General features: G+C 39.9%; 1 protein-coding gene across 1 annotated transcript; it reads left to right on the plus strand.

The window, feature by feature from the left end:
• The first annotated feature begins 683 nt into the window (after nucleotides 1-683).
• On the plus strand, nucleotides 684-15,113 carry LOC147229356 (sperm-associated antigen 1-like). The gene is made up of 19 exons (XM_086154806.1): nucleotides 684-707; nucleotides 1,048-1,133; nucleotides 1,352-1,511; nucleotides 1,640-1,759; nucleotides 1,845-1,915; nucleotides 2,083-2,195; nucleotides 2,312-2,417; nucleotides 2,515-2,645; nucleotides 3,560-3,666; nucleotides 3,961-4,096; nucleotides 5,011-5,466; nucleotides 6,791-6,890; nucleotides 7,502-7,654; nucleotides 8,733-8,890; nucleotides 11,472-11,613; nucleotides 12,258-12,384; nucleotides 12,603-12,761; nucleotides 13,250-13,570; nucleotides 13,732-15,113. The coding sequence occupies exons 1-19, from the start codon at nucleotides 699-701 to the stop codon at nucleotides 13,858-13,860; spliced, it is 2,784 nt and encodes a 927-aa protein (XP_086010932.1). The 5' UTR covers nucleotides 684-698; the 3' UTR covers nucleotides 13,861-15,113.
• Nucleotides 15,114-15,152: the final 39 nt, after the last annotated feature.

The following is a 15,152-nucleotide window of genomic DNA, read 5'->3' on the forward strand; positions in this document are numbered from 1 at the left end:
AAAAAAAAAAAAAAGAAGCGCTGAGGGAAACCAAAGCTCAGATTCTATGAACAATCCAAATCTTTTGCGTGGCCATAATAACACCCTCTTTTATAATCAAGATAAAGACCTTGCTGATGATGCTTCTTTTTCTTCTTCTTCTTCTTCCTCCTCCTCCTCCTCTTCTTCGTCTGTGAGGTTTTACGGCGGTTGGCATCCATGGGGTTGCATTACTGCCACTTTCAAATTCTACTCTCCCTTAATATCATTGCTTTTAAAGAAAACTAAAAGCACTTCGAAAAGAAACAAGTAAAATTAAAATCTAATGATGTGTTTCATTCCGTTCTCCGAGTGATTTAATCCTTTTCAGGTGCGTCTATTCAATAATGCGAATCCTAATCTTTTTAATCGCTGAGGTAACTTATTCTAACTACTTCTTAAATCGTTCTTTTCTTTGATCTGGCTTGTTACCATGGAGACCATCCACGTTACCCTAGAAACCGCTAACAACAACAAGCGGCACAGCCGGTTGACCAAATGGTGCTCGGTTAAGGAAAGGACGAAAACAACGTTTTGGACAAATAAACTACTTTTTTTCGAAGCAAAGCGAAACGCGCGGTTACTTTTGGGATTTTTTCGCCCAAAAGTCGGAAAATATTGTCGTAAATATCAGCGAGCGCGAGAGGCGCAGCTGTCGCTCAACCAGAGCTGCAATCAAGATGATGCAGGTTTGATTTCAGATACTTATTGATATTTGATTATTGATAACATGCGTGACAGCTTGTCCTCACCCGCATGTCTGTCAGCGATGGATCTAGACAAGCTTTTTTATCATAACCTTTTGGACTCTCCTCTGATAGCCCAACACTCGCTTTATATCAATATTACTTTTATATTTCATTTTTCTTTAAAATGCAAAATATGAAAAAGCAGATATTTTTGTGATTACTCATGTATGTCTGTCTTGTCTTTGTGTGTGTGTGTGTGTGTGTGTGTGTGTGTGTGTGTGTGTGTGTGTGTGTGTGTGTTGTTGTTGTTGGGGTTTGTGGTCCTGACACACCATTGCAGAAAATCCCAGTGGAGCACCTTGACTATAATTACATAGAGAAATGCAAAGATGTGAAATACCTTGAGAAGATCTTGATGCGACTAAGGTAAAAGTTTAATTAATCGATAGCGTGAATCTAATCTTCGGTATTCTATTCCATTCAGTTTCAAAAAAATAATGCTGTATTAACAGTGACTCACTTTGAAAGTCGTACCTGGCAACTTTGAATGTTCGCCTTTAAACTTCAATCAAGATCATGAATTATATCATGAATTATTTAAAATGTCGTTGGGAAAAACATTACTTTTGTTTGTGTGTTTACAGGTCTGGTGAAGAGGGAATTTATCCACATTTGATTAAGTTCTGCGAGTCTCACCTGGAGAAACTGGACCCTCAGAGCCGCGCGCTCAGGAAGGAAAACCCCGTGGCCACGGCTTCCAGCCTCTCTTCAGAGGAGTGGAGCCACATCACAAATGAACTGAAGGTACTTTGGGGCGAATAAAAACACACGGCAAAAGCACTTTGAAATCTTGCCTTGTCCCCCATGTTCTCCTTGTTGATTTCTTGAAAACTTTGCAACTCAGATCAGATGTTTTTTTTCATGTGTTACAGATTTGGCAGGAAGAAAGCAGAAAGACTGAGTATTCACTTAAGCATCAGATGCTGGATAACATAGTGAATGACACCATGCCCCCGGTACGGGGATCCAACATCTCTGTTCAACCATGTCAGGTGATATTAAGCTCCTAATGTACAGCTGATCACCACCTACATTCACTGTGTGACCATGGCGTGCTTTTTTTGTTGACCAAAACAGACTTTAACACAGAAAGAAAGGCAGAAACCCTCAAAATGTGTCCGCCCACGCGGTTATGACGAGTGGGACAAGTGAGTCATTTTGTCTCTGAGTTTGTCTGTTCTTATCAGAAGAATGACCTCATGGTTCTAGCAGCTTCAGCAATTGCCAAAAGATTTTCCAAGCGATTTGTTCGATCCACAACGTCCTTAAGGAAAACAACACCCCTAAAGTCAGTCTGCTTTAATTCTTTTTCCAGGTTTGATGTGGAGAAAGAATGCCAAAGGATTGATGATGATGTTACCCAGAAGACTCAGCCTGCTATGAGAAACCTGGGACATCCCAAAATAAAGACCAAAGTGGACTCCTCATGTAAATGCACTGGTCTTTGTATTTCATAAGTACAGTCATGTGCAGTCAATGGAAAATAACAAATTCACTTTAGCCACGTTTGTGACAAAATCGTTCGGTCTCTGCAATCCATCCAGTGATGACAGAAGGCGAGAAGCTTCGGCTCGCGAACCGTGAAAAAGACAAAGGCAACGAATGTTTTAGAGCAAAAGACTTTAAGGAGGCAGCGGCCTACTATTCCAGGTCAGAGTTTTTTAATCAGCTAATTTCATGGAGACATGAAGTTTGTGGCGGAAGTCAAATCTTCTTCATTGACATTCATTGACGTTTTGCTTTCAAGGAGCCTCTCCATTTTACCAACCGTGGCTGCGTACAACAACCGAGCCCAGGCGGCGATCAAGCTTAAACACTGGCACGATGCCATGAAGGACTGTCAGAGGGCGCTCGAGCTCCAACCCGGAAATCTGAAAGGTGCCTAAAGATTATATCATGTTTTATAACAGATGTGCAATTTTAATTGCTCTCTGTTATGCTGTGAAGCCACATTAGCTGTGATGTTCTTCCATCCAACATTTCATTACAGCAAGTCAGGACAGGGCAACACCTTGATATCTATGGAAAGTTGTCCAGTGACACAAACATGTCACTGAACACATCAAGACAATGTTTTACAGGCCATTGGTTTTGACACCGCAAACCCAAGTTTGAAAAGGATATTGTAGCGAGTCACAAATGTTGGGGTTTATGTTGATGCTTTTTTTCTGTTTGATTCAGGGGTTGCTGGGAATTTTGTGGGTGTGGTTTGGGGTGCAAGGAATTCTGGGGTACAACCATACAACAGCAAGCCTGCAATACAACAGTTAGTTGTATTGCAGGCTTGTGTGGCGTGGCCGACGCCAACAACTAATATTGCTAATGAAACAGACGTTTTACTGTAAATTGAATGTTTTCCCTGACTAAAATGCTGCAATATTTTGAAAATACCCTTTTTCTGCTGTTATGCTACTGATGGTAAAATGTGATGAGCAAACTGTTGATTAGTCATTTAAAAAATGTATGTATAAGTGTGTAAATATATATATTCACACACACACACATAAACATTTATATATATATCTATATACACACACACACACACACACACACCTAAATGTATATAGATAAAACAAGAAATTACCTCCAAAATCAGTCAGCAGCCAATAATTTTCAAGAAATTAACTTGAATTCAGACAATTTCTAAAGATTATAACTTGTAAATTATCAAAAAACAGAAGTCGCATTGTTCATTTATTCAAACAATGTATTTGCAAGGTCGTAAAATGGATGCAGCATCTGATATCTCTCCACTTGCGACAGATGCATGTAATTTATGTCCTTATAACCAGCTCTGATGAGGCGTGCCACCGTGCACAAGCAAATGAGAGAATTTCAAAGGGCCGCCGAGGATTTCAGGACGGTGCTTGAAGTAGAACCACAAAATACGGCAGCTGCTGTAAGTAGCGAAACCCTCAATTTTTCAGTTTTGTTTTCACTGTCATTGACGTCACTGATGTGACAGCATGATGGTACCAGCTGCTATGTTGAAACAGGTGGCTTCATGTAAGAATTCTCTCTTCTTCGTTTTGTTTAATCACAAGTTGAGATCAGAAAATATTGCATCCTTTATGACAATTCAAACGATGTAAATCATAAAGCTGTAAATGAGAGCAGTTTGTATTTAAAATAAGATAGTTTGTTTCTCTTCTGCGTCTAAAAACTCTGATGCCTACTAAATTTTGTGGTTTAGGAACAGCTGTCTGAAATTACAAAGATGAGTGAAATGCAAAAGGAACCAAAAAGCAAGGGCAAAAAAATCTTCATCCAAGAAGTGGAAGAAGAAGAAGAGGATGACAAGTGCATGGTGACAGAAGTAGAGCAAACCAGTGAGATTTGTGTCAACACTTCCATTCAAATGAACATTGAGAAATCACGTAATATGTATATGAACAAAACTGATGGCCCAATCAACATTTCCCTGTTGCAGAAAAGTCTTGCAACCATTTTGTGCATAATATGACCTGGAAGAACATTGTTACTTAGTTGGGAATATAAAGTAATTGATAAAACTAATAGTTTTAAATTCACATTTTCCTTATGTTATATTCTTCTTCTTCCCATTATTGTTATTACTGCTTCTGGTGGTTGTAGTAGTTGTATTGGTTTCATTTGTGTTATCATTTATTATTATCATCATCGTCATCATTGTAATAATTACTATTGCTGTTATTGCCACTATCACTATCATATTTCATAATGATGTTACTATCATAGTTATGGTTAGTAGCGCTAGTATCAGTAGTAGTGGTGGTTTCATCATTTGCAAGCACTTACATCTTACATACAAGGCGTTATCACTAGATTGAAAATGTACAATAATACCATCAATAAGTTCAGTGATCATTTATTTATATTTCTCACACACAGACACACGTATTTAATAGACATATTAATTCATTATAAAGTCTATACTGTAGATGCCCTTCTTGAAGACACTGAGATGTGTTGGGACCATTAGTCATTTCCACTGTGTGCTGTGTTGTAGAGGAAACACCCCTTTCCTTTCCCTCAGAGTAATGTGAGGCATTGCGTGTGTCATCCAGCCACCCCACCCCCATTGCTTTCGTAATTCTCTGTTGCTGAGTTGCTGCTTCCTGGAACTCCCCCTTTTAAGTAGCTCCGTGTCATGTGTGTTCTTACCCTCCCCCCACTGTGATGTAACAGCAACCGCTTCCTGTGTGTGTGTCTTTCACTCTTTCTGCCTCTCCCCCCTCCCTCCCTCCCTCTGTCTCCTTTCCAGCTTGTCCGGTTGAACCCAGCCAGCCAGTGGGAGGGGAGGAGAGTTCAGCTGCTCCTGCCGAAAACGGAGACATGGGGAACACACAGAAGAGGCCCTATGGCAGAGGGGACGGGGGTCCGCACAGTGATCCCGGTAACTCCCACCATGGACACTGGAGGAGCAAAGGAGGCAGTGCAGACAAGTACAAAGTCACGCAGGACTCCAAGGACAAGTTTGCAAATGGGACAGGCAAAAGGGGTTCCACAGCATCGGTACAGGCTGACCAGGGCAACAGCAGCAGGGGAACCCCCGTTGGAGGAGACTCAAGAGAAGCTGTCAACCTTGACGCCCCCTGCGGAGCCTTGCCCCTGCCCCTGGCACGCTTGAAGAATGAGGGAAACCTGCTGTTCAAGAATGGACAGTTCGGCGATGCACTGGAGAAATATTCACAAGCAATTCAAGGCTATACAGACTCAGGTAGTGTTGGAAAGTTACCTTGGGTCTCCCGGTTTCAGCACATATTATTTGAATGTGAATCGCTGCTATGATCTTAACACCAGAGTGAACAGGGACTGACTTTTATGGACCACAGGTATGTGGGGATGAGAAATGAAACAGAATGGGGAGGAGAAACCCACTACATTTTAATCTGTCATCAAATCTCTAGGTCTGTAGTTCACTTTAGGATTGCTGAGAAATGTCATCGAGGCTTTCACCAAGAACAATATTGGGATTACGGTGTGTTCACCGGACTTTGTCTGAATAGAAATCTGTCTCAGTATGGTTGCTGTCATGGGCACGCATAGTGTTTCTGTTTTAGCCTCAGTCTGACACTAAGCCTCTGAGCTCAGGTCTGTCCGAGTCACATGACCACTAACCAGTCACTGTGAAATTGCATCCGAAGGCCTGTGGCTATAATTCTGAGAGATGGAGAAATCCACCATCGTGCATAAATATATCCCCACCGGGGGACAGCTGTGATGTGCTCAGCATGCAGCTGGATATAAAAGTGGCTGAACACGCAATATTTTCAATTATCTTGAATCTGATAGAAATCAGGACATCTACCCGTATTTCTAACATCTGCCTTATTGTCATCTCTGTATTCAGACCTGTGAAATAACGTCCACACTTTACTGCCTGTCACCTCACTGTGTCATCATCACAAATCAAATTTCATCTGACTTATTGTTAATTCTGAATTGTATTCATTGTGGTTTGATGGGCCGTCTTTTCCCCTCTCAGCTGCATTTACTGATAATGAAGGTTGGTCTGAACTTATGCTCTGTCAGAGGAAGTAAATACGCCGCTTGGCAGAATGTTTGAGCAAGTGGTCTGACAATTTTTTTGACGTATTTATCTGCATATCAGGACATTTTAGAAAAACAATTTGGGAAGTCCGAATGACACCTGACATTACTTTGAGTCCAAACACATACCTCAAGTTCATGAATTTGAAAATCAAAATCCGTAAGTAAGAAGATCTGCAACCACATTAATGCAATATATGTTTAGATGTCACAGTAAATTGATCTCATGTATATGTCTGAAGCTCCTATCATTTTTGAAAAAAAAATTTTGAACACCTAAAACCGTCTGATACGGACAGTAACTTCCATATATCGCTCATAACCATAGTTTAGTGTCATATTTTATCCAACCAAGAGGTCACTTCAAGTTTGCCCGAGGTGATATCGCAAATAAATATATTCTGTACAATGGTAATATCCACATATTTTCATTTTTTTTTCTCAAAATGTTATCTACGTCAGCTTTGTAACACCTGTCTTTTTTTACGCAGGGTTGGATAGTCCAGAGGATCTATGTATTCTGTATTCCAACCGAGCCGCCTGCTACCTGAAAGACGGCAACTGTCAAGAATGCATCCAGGATTGCACAAGGTGAGCTCTTCAGTTTCCTGACCTCCAAGTCATATGTGTGCAACAGGAATGTCTCAACGTCCAATGGATTTTACCCTAAAAACCTTCAGCGGTTTCACCTTGTCAAGTCCCCTAGCCCAGCCCCTCACACACGTATTTATAGAAATAGGAAAAGAAATCAAATGATACAATCAGATGCACTATCAATATACAGACAGTTATTAGTAGATGATAAACATCACAAATGGGGCACTTAAGCTGTTCACTTAAAATCCGATTTTCAACGAGCTAAAAAAAATTTCAATGAAGAATGTGAAAACAGCTTTCTGCTGTCAAATACTCTACAGATGATTTTACACAGTAGGGCTGTAACATTCCACTGTTTCTGCAAAGCGGAAAAACACATCGGGAATCGACTTAAGAATAGATTATCATTCAATTTGAATCAGCAGGTACTTATTATCAGTTTATGACATGATTTTAAATTGAATGTTTTTCATACAATGTTTGAACATTCTCTTTAGAAGATTTTTTATAAAGCAGCAAATGCTATTAATTAATTAGTCACTGTCAATATGGTCAGAACTGTATCCATAGCAGATGTTCCCATTACTTCTATTTATACAAATCAGATCCTTGGAACTACAACCATTCTCCCTCAAGCCCCTCCTCCGCCGGGCGATGGCTTACGAGTCCCTGGAGCGCTACCGAAAGGCCTATGTGGATTATAAGACAGTCCTGCAGATAGACATCAGTGTGTCGGCGGCACACGACAGCGTCAACAGGTAGAAGACATCCCATCTCAGTAGCTGAGAGGCCTTTATCACATGAACACAAGTGAAATGGGATTATCCAAAGGGGTTTGTGGTGTTTCTCAAAGATCCATAACCAACAGTCATGACATCTAACATGTTGATAATGAATGGAGTGAAGTACATCGTATAAAACATGTTATTATGTAAACTAAGGTAAAGGATAAGATTCTTATCAATGGGAACATATTCCTTATTCATACCCAAATTAGGATTTTTTTGTTAAGGGATGCCATATCACAACATAGAAATATATATATATATATATATATATATATATATATATGTATATATATAGATAGATACACACATACAGGACTGTCAGAAAATTAGAATATCGTGATTAAGTTCTTCTGTAATGCAATTAACAAAACAAAAATAACTTTTTCATGATTTTCTAATATTTTGAGATAGGATTTTTGAGTTTTCTTAAGATGTAAGCCATAATCAGCAATATTAAAATAATAAAAGGTTTGCAATATTTCAGTTGATTTGTAATGAATCCAGAATGTATGACATTTTTGTTTTTATAATTGCATTACAGAAGATAAAACATTTTATCACTATATTCCAATTTTCTGAGACAGTCCTGTATACATATATATATATATATATATATATATATATATATATATGCAAACAAAGTCTGATTAGCTGTTAACAGATTTAACTCATGTGGAGAAGCTGCTCCAGTTTCTAATTGTGGCTCACAGACGTCTGTCTACCTCTAAGCTACCTGGGCTTCTTTACGTTGAAAAACAACAAATATGTTCAGTTTGGACTGACACACTGCTGCCTGAAAGGGTTGATTTGATCTCTCCATTGTTTTGCTTTACAATAGTGTTAAGCTGCACTGCACTATATAGAGATATGTATGTATTATCATTTTGTGTGTTACGTTTAAATAAAAGGGAAAAGCGGAACATCACACACTAGTTGTACTCTCAATGAGGAAAACCACCACCTATTCAGCTTAAACAGAAGTAGCTTAAACCATCGAGACCTGGATGGCATTATTTGAATTAAATTAGTGACGCCTATCCTCGTCTAGGATCACCCGGATGCTGATAGACCAGGACGGTCCCATGTGGAGAGAGAAACTCCCCGAGATCCCCTCGGTTCCTCTCTCGGCCCAGCAGCACCGGAGAGAGGAGCCTCCCAGCGCTGAGGTCCTCCAGGCTCGTGCAGAGAAGGCCGCCAGGGAGGCAGGTTGGCAGCATCTTCTTCTTCTTCTTTTTTCGGCTTTTCCCGTCAGGGGTCGCCACAGCGAGTCAACTTTCTCCATCTAACCCTATTCTCTGTATCTTCCTCTCTCACACCAACTACCTTCATATCCTCTCTCACTACGTCCATAAATCTTCTCTTTGGTCTTCCTCGAGACCTCTTGCCTGGCAGCTCCAGTTCCAGCATCCGTCAACCAATATATTCACTATCTCTTCTCTGTACATGACCGAACCATCTCAGTCTGGCTTCTCTGACCTTCTCTCCAGAACATCGAACATGTGCCGTCCCTCTGATAGACTCATCCATCCTGGTCACTCCCAAAGAGAACCTCAACATCTTCATCTCTGCAACCTCTAGTTCTGCCTGCTGTCTTTTGGTCATTGTAACAGTTTCTAGTCCATACATCATCGCTGGTCTCACCACTGTCTTGTACACCTTTCCTTTTATTCTGGCTGAAAGTCTTCTATCACATAGTACCCCTGACACTTTTCTCCACCCATATAGAAAGTTTAATGTCATGCAAGCTTGTTCTAAGTTCATCTAGTGAAACAGTGATAGGATGCAGTGAACTAGGGTTGTTGAATATACTTTGTATCCATTAAAGGTTATATAATAAAAAAATAAAAAAATTACAAAATTACAAAATTTTGAATTAATATATGCCATTTTAACTTTTGCACCTCTTTTGGCACAACAAATACTCCAGCCATTAAAAATTAGGGATACGGGCGCATTGACTAATGCTTAAGCTTCATGGTAAGAAGGTCCCTGGTTCGTTTCCTTTCTGTAAAGAGTTAAAAGTGTTTTTTTTTTTTCTTAGTTTTCCACCCGCAGTCCAAAAACATGCAGCAGGATGATTGAGATCCTAAAATGCCCAGATGTGTGAATGTGTGGGTGAATGGTTGTTTGCCTCTTTATGTGGCCCTATGATTGATAAGTGTACCCAATTTATTGCCCAATGATAGCTGGGATAGGCTCCTGCTCCCTCCCTGCACGATCGCCCTAAATGGAGGAAAAGCCTACTTTTTCTTATGTAACTTGCATGAAATCTACATTCCATAGATTATTTTTACGTCACGAAACGGCCTCTTTCACTCAACCAAAGAATCTTTAACAGCTATTACTGATAGCCATTGAATGACGTTCCTCATGGAATTAGTAAAGGTATGCAAAAACCCTATGCAAAATGTACTTCAATTATGAAAATATAAGCTTACATTACGTAAAAGGCCTAATCAGTGTTTAATTCATTATTCTGTATATACTTGAGCTGCCATTTCAAAGCATGACACTGTTGAACACCCTCTAAAAGCCAGATGTATATTAATTTAGCATCAAGAGGATGTTCAATTAGTGTCAAAAAAATGCCAAAAAGATATAATTCATTATCTATACCACTTGTCCTGCTCTCAGGGTCCCAGGGGCGCTGGGGTCTGCCCAAGCTGTAATTGGGCAAGAGGCAGGGTTCACATTTGACCGATCACAAGACCACAAAAAGAGACAAACAAAACATTCTCTCAGTCTCTCAGTCCCACATCTGGGCAATTGATGGCCTACAGTGAACGTAGTGAATGTGGGAGGAAACCAGAGAATCTGGACGAAACCAACACAGACACAGGGGGACACTCAAACTCCACACAGTCCCTGCTTCAGTTCCTGTCAGGGTTGAACCAGGGACTTTCTTGCTGCAAGGCAGAAGCGCTAACCACTGTGCCACTGTGCAGCCATCCCCCCAAAAATCCCCAAAGCCCCAGTATTGTCCTCCCCTACATATCAATTGTATTTCACCAGATGTTCTGACATAGAAATGTGCCAGGCATGCATTACATCGTTCCTAGAGAGTGAATAAGTTATTTATTACAAAACCAATGCATGGACTGAAAAGCTGGTTACTGGACTTTACCGATTGCCTGGAGATAGGCGGGGGAGAACTGACTGTGGGAGGAGTGCAGATAAAAAGGCAGAGCTGATGAAGTGGCATGATGTCCAACGGTAAAGGAGAAAAAGCAGGATGTCATAAGTGATTTAACAAGACTCAATATAAAAGTTATTCACAATGAAGCGATCAAAACAAAGGTTAACTCAAACAACTCAAAAGTGACTCACTGTACAATCTTACAAACCAGGGTGTGGCATCAGAATAGTCCGACGGTCATGACGATGGTAAAAGAGGTCATTTATTTCCTGAGAGAAACTGTTGTATTTGTTTCCCAACCGTGCAGGTTGTATATTCCTGAGGTTGTATTTCTGCTGTTGCTCTGAAAACACAAATGAAAGAATAGACCTGCTGGCAGGTTTTCCTCCCTGCGGATTCACTGCAGTACATTGATTAACCTTCATTCCACGCTGTGACGGATCGCCGACTTAACCTCAGCGTCACATCCAGCAAGCCCAGCGTATATTCTGAAGATTGTAACCTCCCAGACTTACATCAGTGGCACATTTTTAATGAGTTTTCCTTCTGGGAAATGAATAAGGTCAATGAAGTGTATTTATGCCAACGTGGAGCTGACTGTTTAACTGTGAATAAGCAATAACAAAAAATCCTTCCGTCCCTGTCCTCCAGAAAGGAAAGCAGAAGTCCTTTTTGCAACACTAAAGCAGGAAGGAAATGAGTTTGTGAAGAGGGGCCAATTCCAGGACGCTCTAGAAAAGTATACCGAATGCCTTAAGTTAAAGCCAGAGGAGTGCGCTATCTACACTAACAGGTTAGAAAAAGGCACTTCCGCCTAAACCTTAACAAACACACTCAATCCTGTAGTTTCTTTCTGTTTCAGTGCCTAATTAGTTTATGTCTGTTTACCAAAGCACTTTTCAAAGTCTGAGGCTGTAGGCCAAATGCAAGGCTCACACACAAATGTATTTTATTTGATTAGTGTCCCAGGTTTCCAAGGGATCTTGGTTATATAAGCATAATATTATTGTTGAACCTCAGAGGACATCAAATACTTGAAAAAAAATCCCTCAAAAGCTACACTGTCTTTATCACATTTACCAGTGTGTTGTTTTTAACTATTGCACTATTAAATGTAATATTATTAACATGGTTATTAACTCATTGAAATGTGGAAGTTCCTTTGGGGGACCCTGCTGCTACTCTGAAACACCAAGTGTAGATTGTCAGCCACACAGATGTACAGGAAAAAAAACCCTGCCAAAAAAACAAAACAAAAAACAGACAGATGTAATTTCTCCTGAGCGCTAACTTTGATGGCCACAGACTTTATAAACACTTTAATTAACAGCTGATGAACTGCTAACCCGTGATACCTTGGCGTTGTGCTTCAAATAAGATTAACTGCTTGTGACAAAATAAGAATCACAAGTGACGTGTGTGTATTTGCGTTTGCAGAGCCCTGTGCCACTTGAAGCTTGAGAGATTTACCGAGGCCAAGCAGGACTGTGATGCAGCATTGAAACTGGAGCCAACCAATAAGAAGGCCTTCTACAGACGAGCACTGGCCAACAAAGGCCTCAAGGTGAGGTGCTGGTAGTGGAGATACGTGTTTATATTACAGATACTAGAAAAGTTGTGTTCACTGTTCTTTTCTGTGTATATATATATATATATATATATATATACATATATATATATAATTTTTTTTAACATTTTTACTTCATCACTGAGTCATATGATGAAAAGGTTTAGCATGTCTTATTATGTAAGGATCAGCGATGTCTGTCTTTCCCATCCTAGGACTACCTGGCGTGTAGCTCTGACCTGCAGGAGGTGCTGCAGCAGGATCCCAACGTACAGGAAGCAGAGAGGGAACTGGAGGAGGTCACTGTCCTGCTCCGCCAGAGTCTGGCCAATCCGTCACCTGCCAAACCCAGGAAGAGCATCCCCATTACAGAAGTAAAAACCTAATGAAGAATAAATCTTTTGAACAAGATCTCCGTTTGAGTAAAAATTGGGAAAAAGGATTGTCTCCAACCTGTTCTTTGATTTTTTTTTACATTTACTGATGAAAGGGTTATCAGAGTTGTCCTTCTTCTGGCAGGCCATCAATAGCACAAATACCACCACACTGTACGGTTTCTAATAATATCCCTGTGTGTGTTTACTGAATGAGTCATCGCTATAAACCACCAACTTGTAATAATATTGGTTTTGAGATCAAGATTTTCATGTGGTTCCCTGAAAGGTCCAACTCAGGATTCACACTCATGCTCCAGAAGAGAAATGAAAAGAATATTCAATTTTTACTTTCAGTCTGACTTAGATCAACCACACCTCGACACTACCTTAATCGAGGATTGTACATATTTGTACATTAGAAGGGTTTTAGCACAAAAATCACTCTTCTATATCGTAATTTACCATCTCTCTATCCTCTTCCACAGGTGGAAGGTGACGAGAAAATATCCATAGCAGGTAACTCAGAGAGAGGCAGCAGAACAGAGGACATCTCCATTAATGTCCATCCGAGCAACGCTTACGAGTTTGGGCAAGCATTGAACACGGCTCGCAGCAGCAAGAATGTGGCAGCATGTGCTGAGATTCTGGCCTCCACGGCGCCAGAAATGCTTCCAAAGTTTCTCAGCACCCAGCTGGATGGACAAAACATCAGTCTCATCATGCAGGCACTAGACTCCCTTCTCCAGAAGAACCCCAACCTAGTTTACCGGCACCTCAAATATCTGCATACTGCTGACAGGTTCTCGGTAAATGACGATTGACAATTTTTTTATATAAATGATTAAGGAAAATTTAAAGCCACATCGGGTCAATTAACTTGTTTTTTTTTCCCTGAGTTCAAAAATTCTACACTTTGAATAAAACAGCATTTTTTTTCTGGAGGTAATGATGTTTTACTGATTTGCAGGTTGTGATGATGCTGCTGGAGAAGGAGGAGCGTCACCATGTGTCTCAGTTGTTTGAGCATCTGTCAGCTGTAGAGAGCATGGAGTTCACTAACAATGATGTTCAGAACTTGGCCAACAAGTACATCTGACCAATCTTCCCCCAATCTTCTGTCCCTGCTTCCTGCTGCATGAACTGCTGTACTGCCATAACTCCTGGATCTATGCAAAACTTGAGTACTGAGTACACAAAAGCAGGAAGCATGAGACTGTCAAGAGTAAAACAGTGGAACTCACACTGACTCACTTCATGGTTCCTTGCTGTGAAAACTGTATGTTTGAGGGCATAAGAATATAAATATATTTTTTCTCTCTAGAAAGTTTTACAATGCGGACTCACTTTTGTACTTCAAGTAACCATTCACTTTTCCTAAAACAGTGACTTGACCTCAAGTACACTGATAAAGAGGGTCCAATGTACACTGTTGAATGACAGAACAGGATGCACCTGTACTGTGAGAACTAAACAGTTCTTCTCTTCTTTGTCAGTGCTTTAATACATGTTGGTTGATGCGCACGGTGCGGTGGATAATATTGCCTCTCCTCAGTCAAGGTATTCGGTAATAAATATGAGGAAAAGAGGAAAGCGATTGGCAATTTGCAACTATACAAATTGCTTCCTTCCTTGCCAGACTCCATCAGATTTGGTTTCGGCAGTGATCTCTTATTCCTGTTCTTTGTAGTTTAAAGTAAATATGGAACTGATATCTTGTGGCAATATTGTAGGAAAATACATAATTTAAAATTTTCAATAACTCGGACACTTATTTATTCAGCTATGCAATTAGCAGACCAGCATTTGAAAGTTTAACTCTTATTAAAATTGTATTCTTCCTATAATGGCAGAAACATCTTTCACAATGTTTACTAAATTAGTTATTTTACATTAACAATGCTCATCTGCACACAGCAGTTCTGTCATGCAGATCTAACATCCTGGAAGAAGCAGCATCTTTTGTGATGTGTGCCTTTGCTTTCAGAGTAGGGGTTTACTTACATTTTGGTGAGTGTACAAATACTTCAAGAGTAAATTTGTTTTATATTAGCTTTTATCAAAATATTGAAATGGCAGACAGCCACCACACATATTCACTATACTTCATGCACAGAACGGTTTAGAACATGTTGAAAATCTGCTTCATGTGTAATCCATTATTGAATGTTCTATTTAATTTTGAAAGATGCCTGAATCCAAACTGTTCTTTGTTTTCTAATGTTTTATCAATTATTATACCATATTTGGTTTAAAACGATAACCTGGGTAGAAAATGCAATACTGTCAACTGTTTCTCTTCAGTGTGACTGTGATATATGAGGTGTAATTTACAATAATCAATAAACTGAAAATATATAAAAGGTTCTACGAGCTGTATTACAATGAGCC

The sequence above is a fragment of the Fistularia commersonii genome, chromosome 11, assembly GCF_037954325.1.
Source record: "Fistularia commersonii isolate RoL2024-O1a breed Wild chromosome 11, RoL_Fcom_v1.0, whole genome shotgun sequence".
Taxonomy (NCBI): domain Eukaryota; kingdom Metazoa; phylum Chordata; class Actinopteri; order Syngnathiformes; family Fistulariidae; genus Fistularia; species Fistularia commersonii.

Bases quoted from the DNA above. Each gene is read 5' to 3' on its own strand.
- LOC147229356 (XM_086154806.1), top strand. The intron at 2,196-2,311 runs GTAAATGCACTG...CAATCCATCCAG, and splicing joins GACCAAAGTGGACTCCTCAT to TGATGACAGAAGGCGAGAAG. The intron at 12,385-12,602 runs GTGAGGTGCTGG...TTCCCATCCTAG, and splicing joins TGGCCAACAAAGGCCTCAAG to GACTACCTGGCGTGTAGCTC.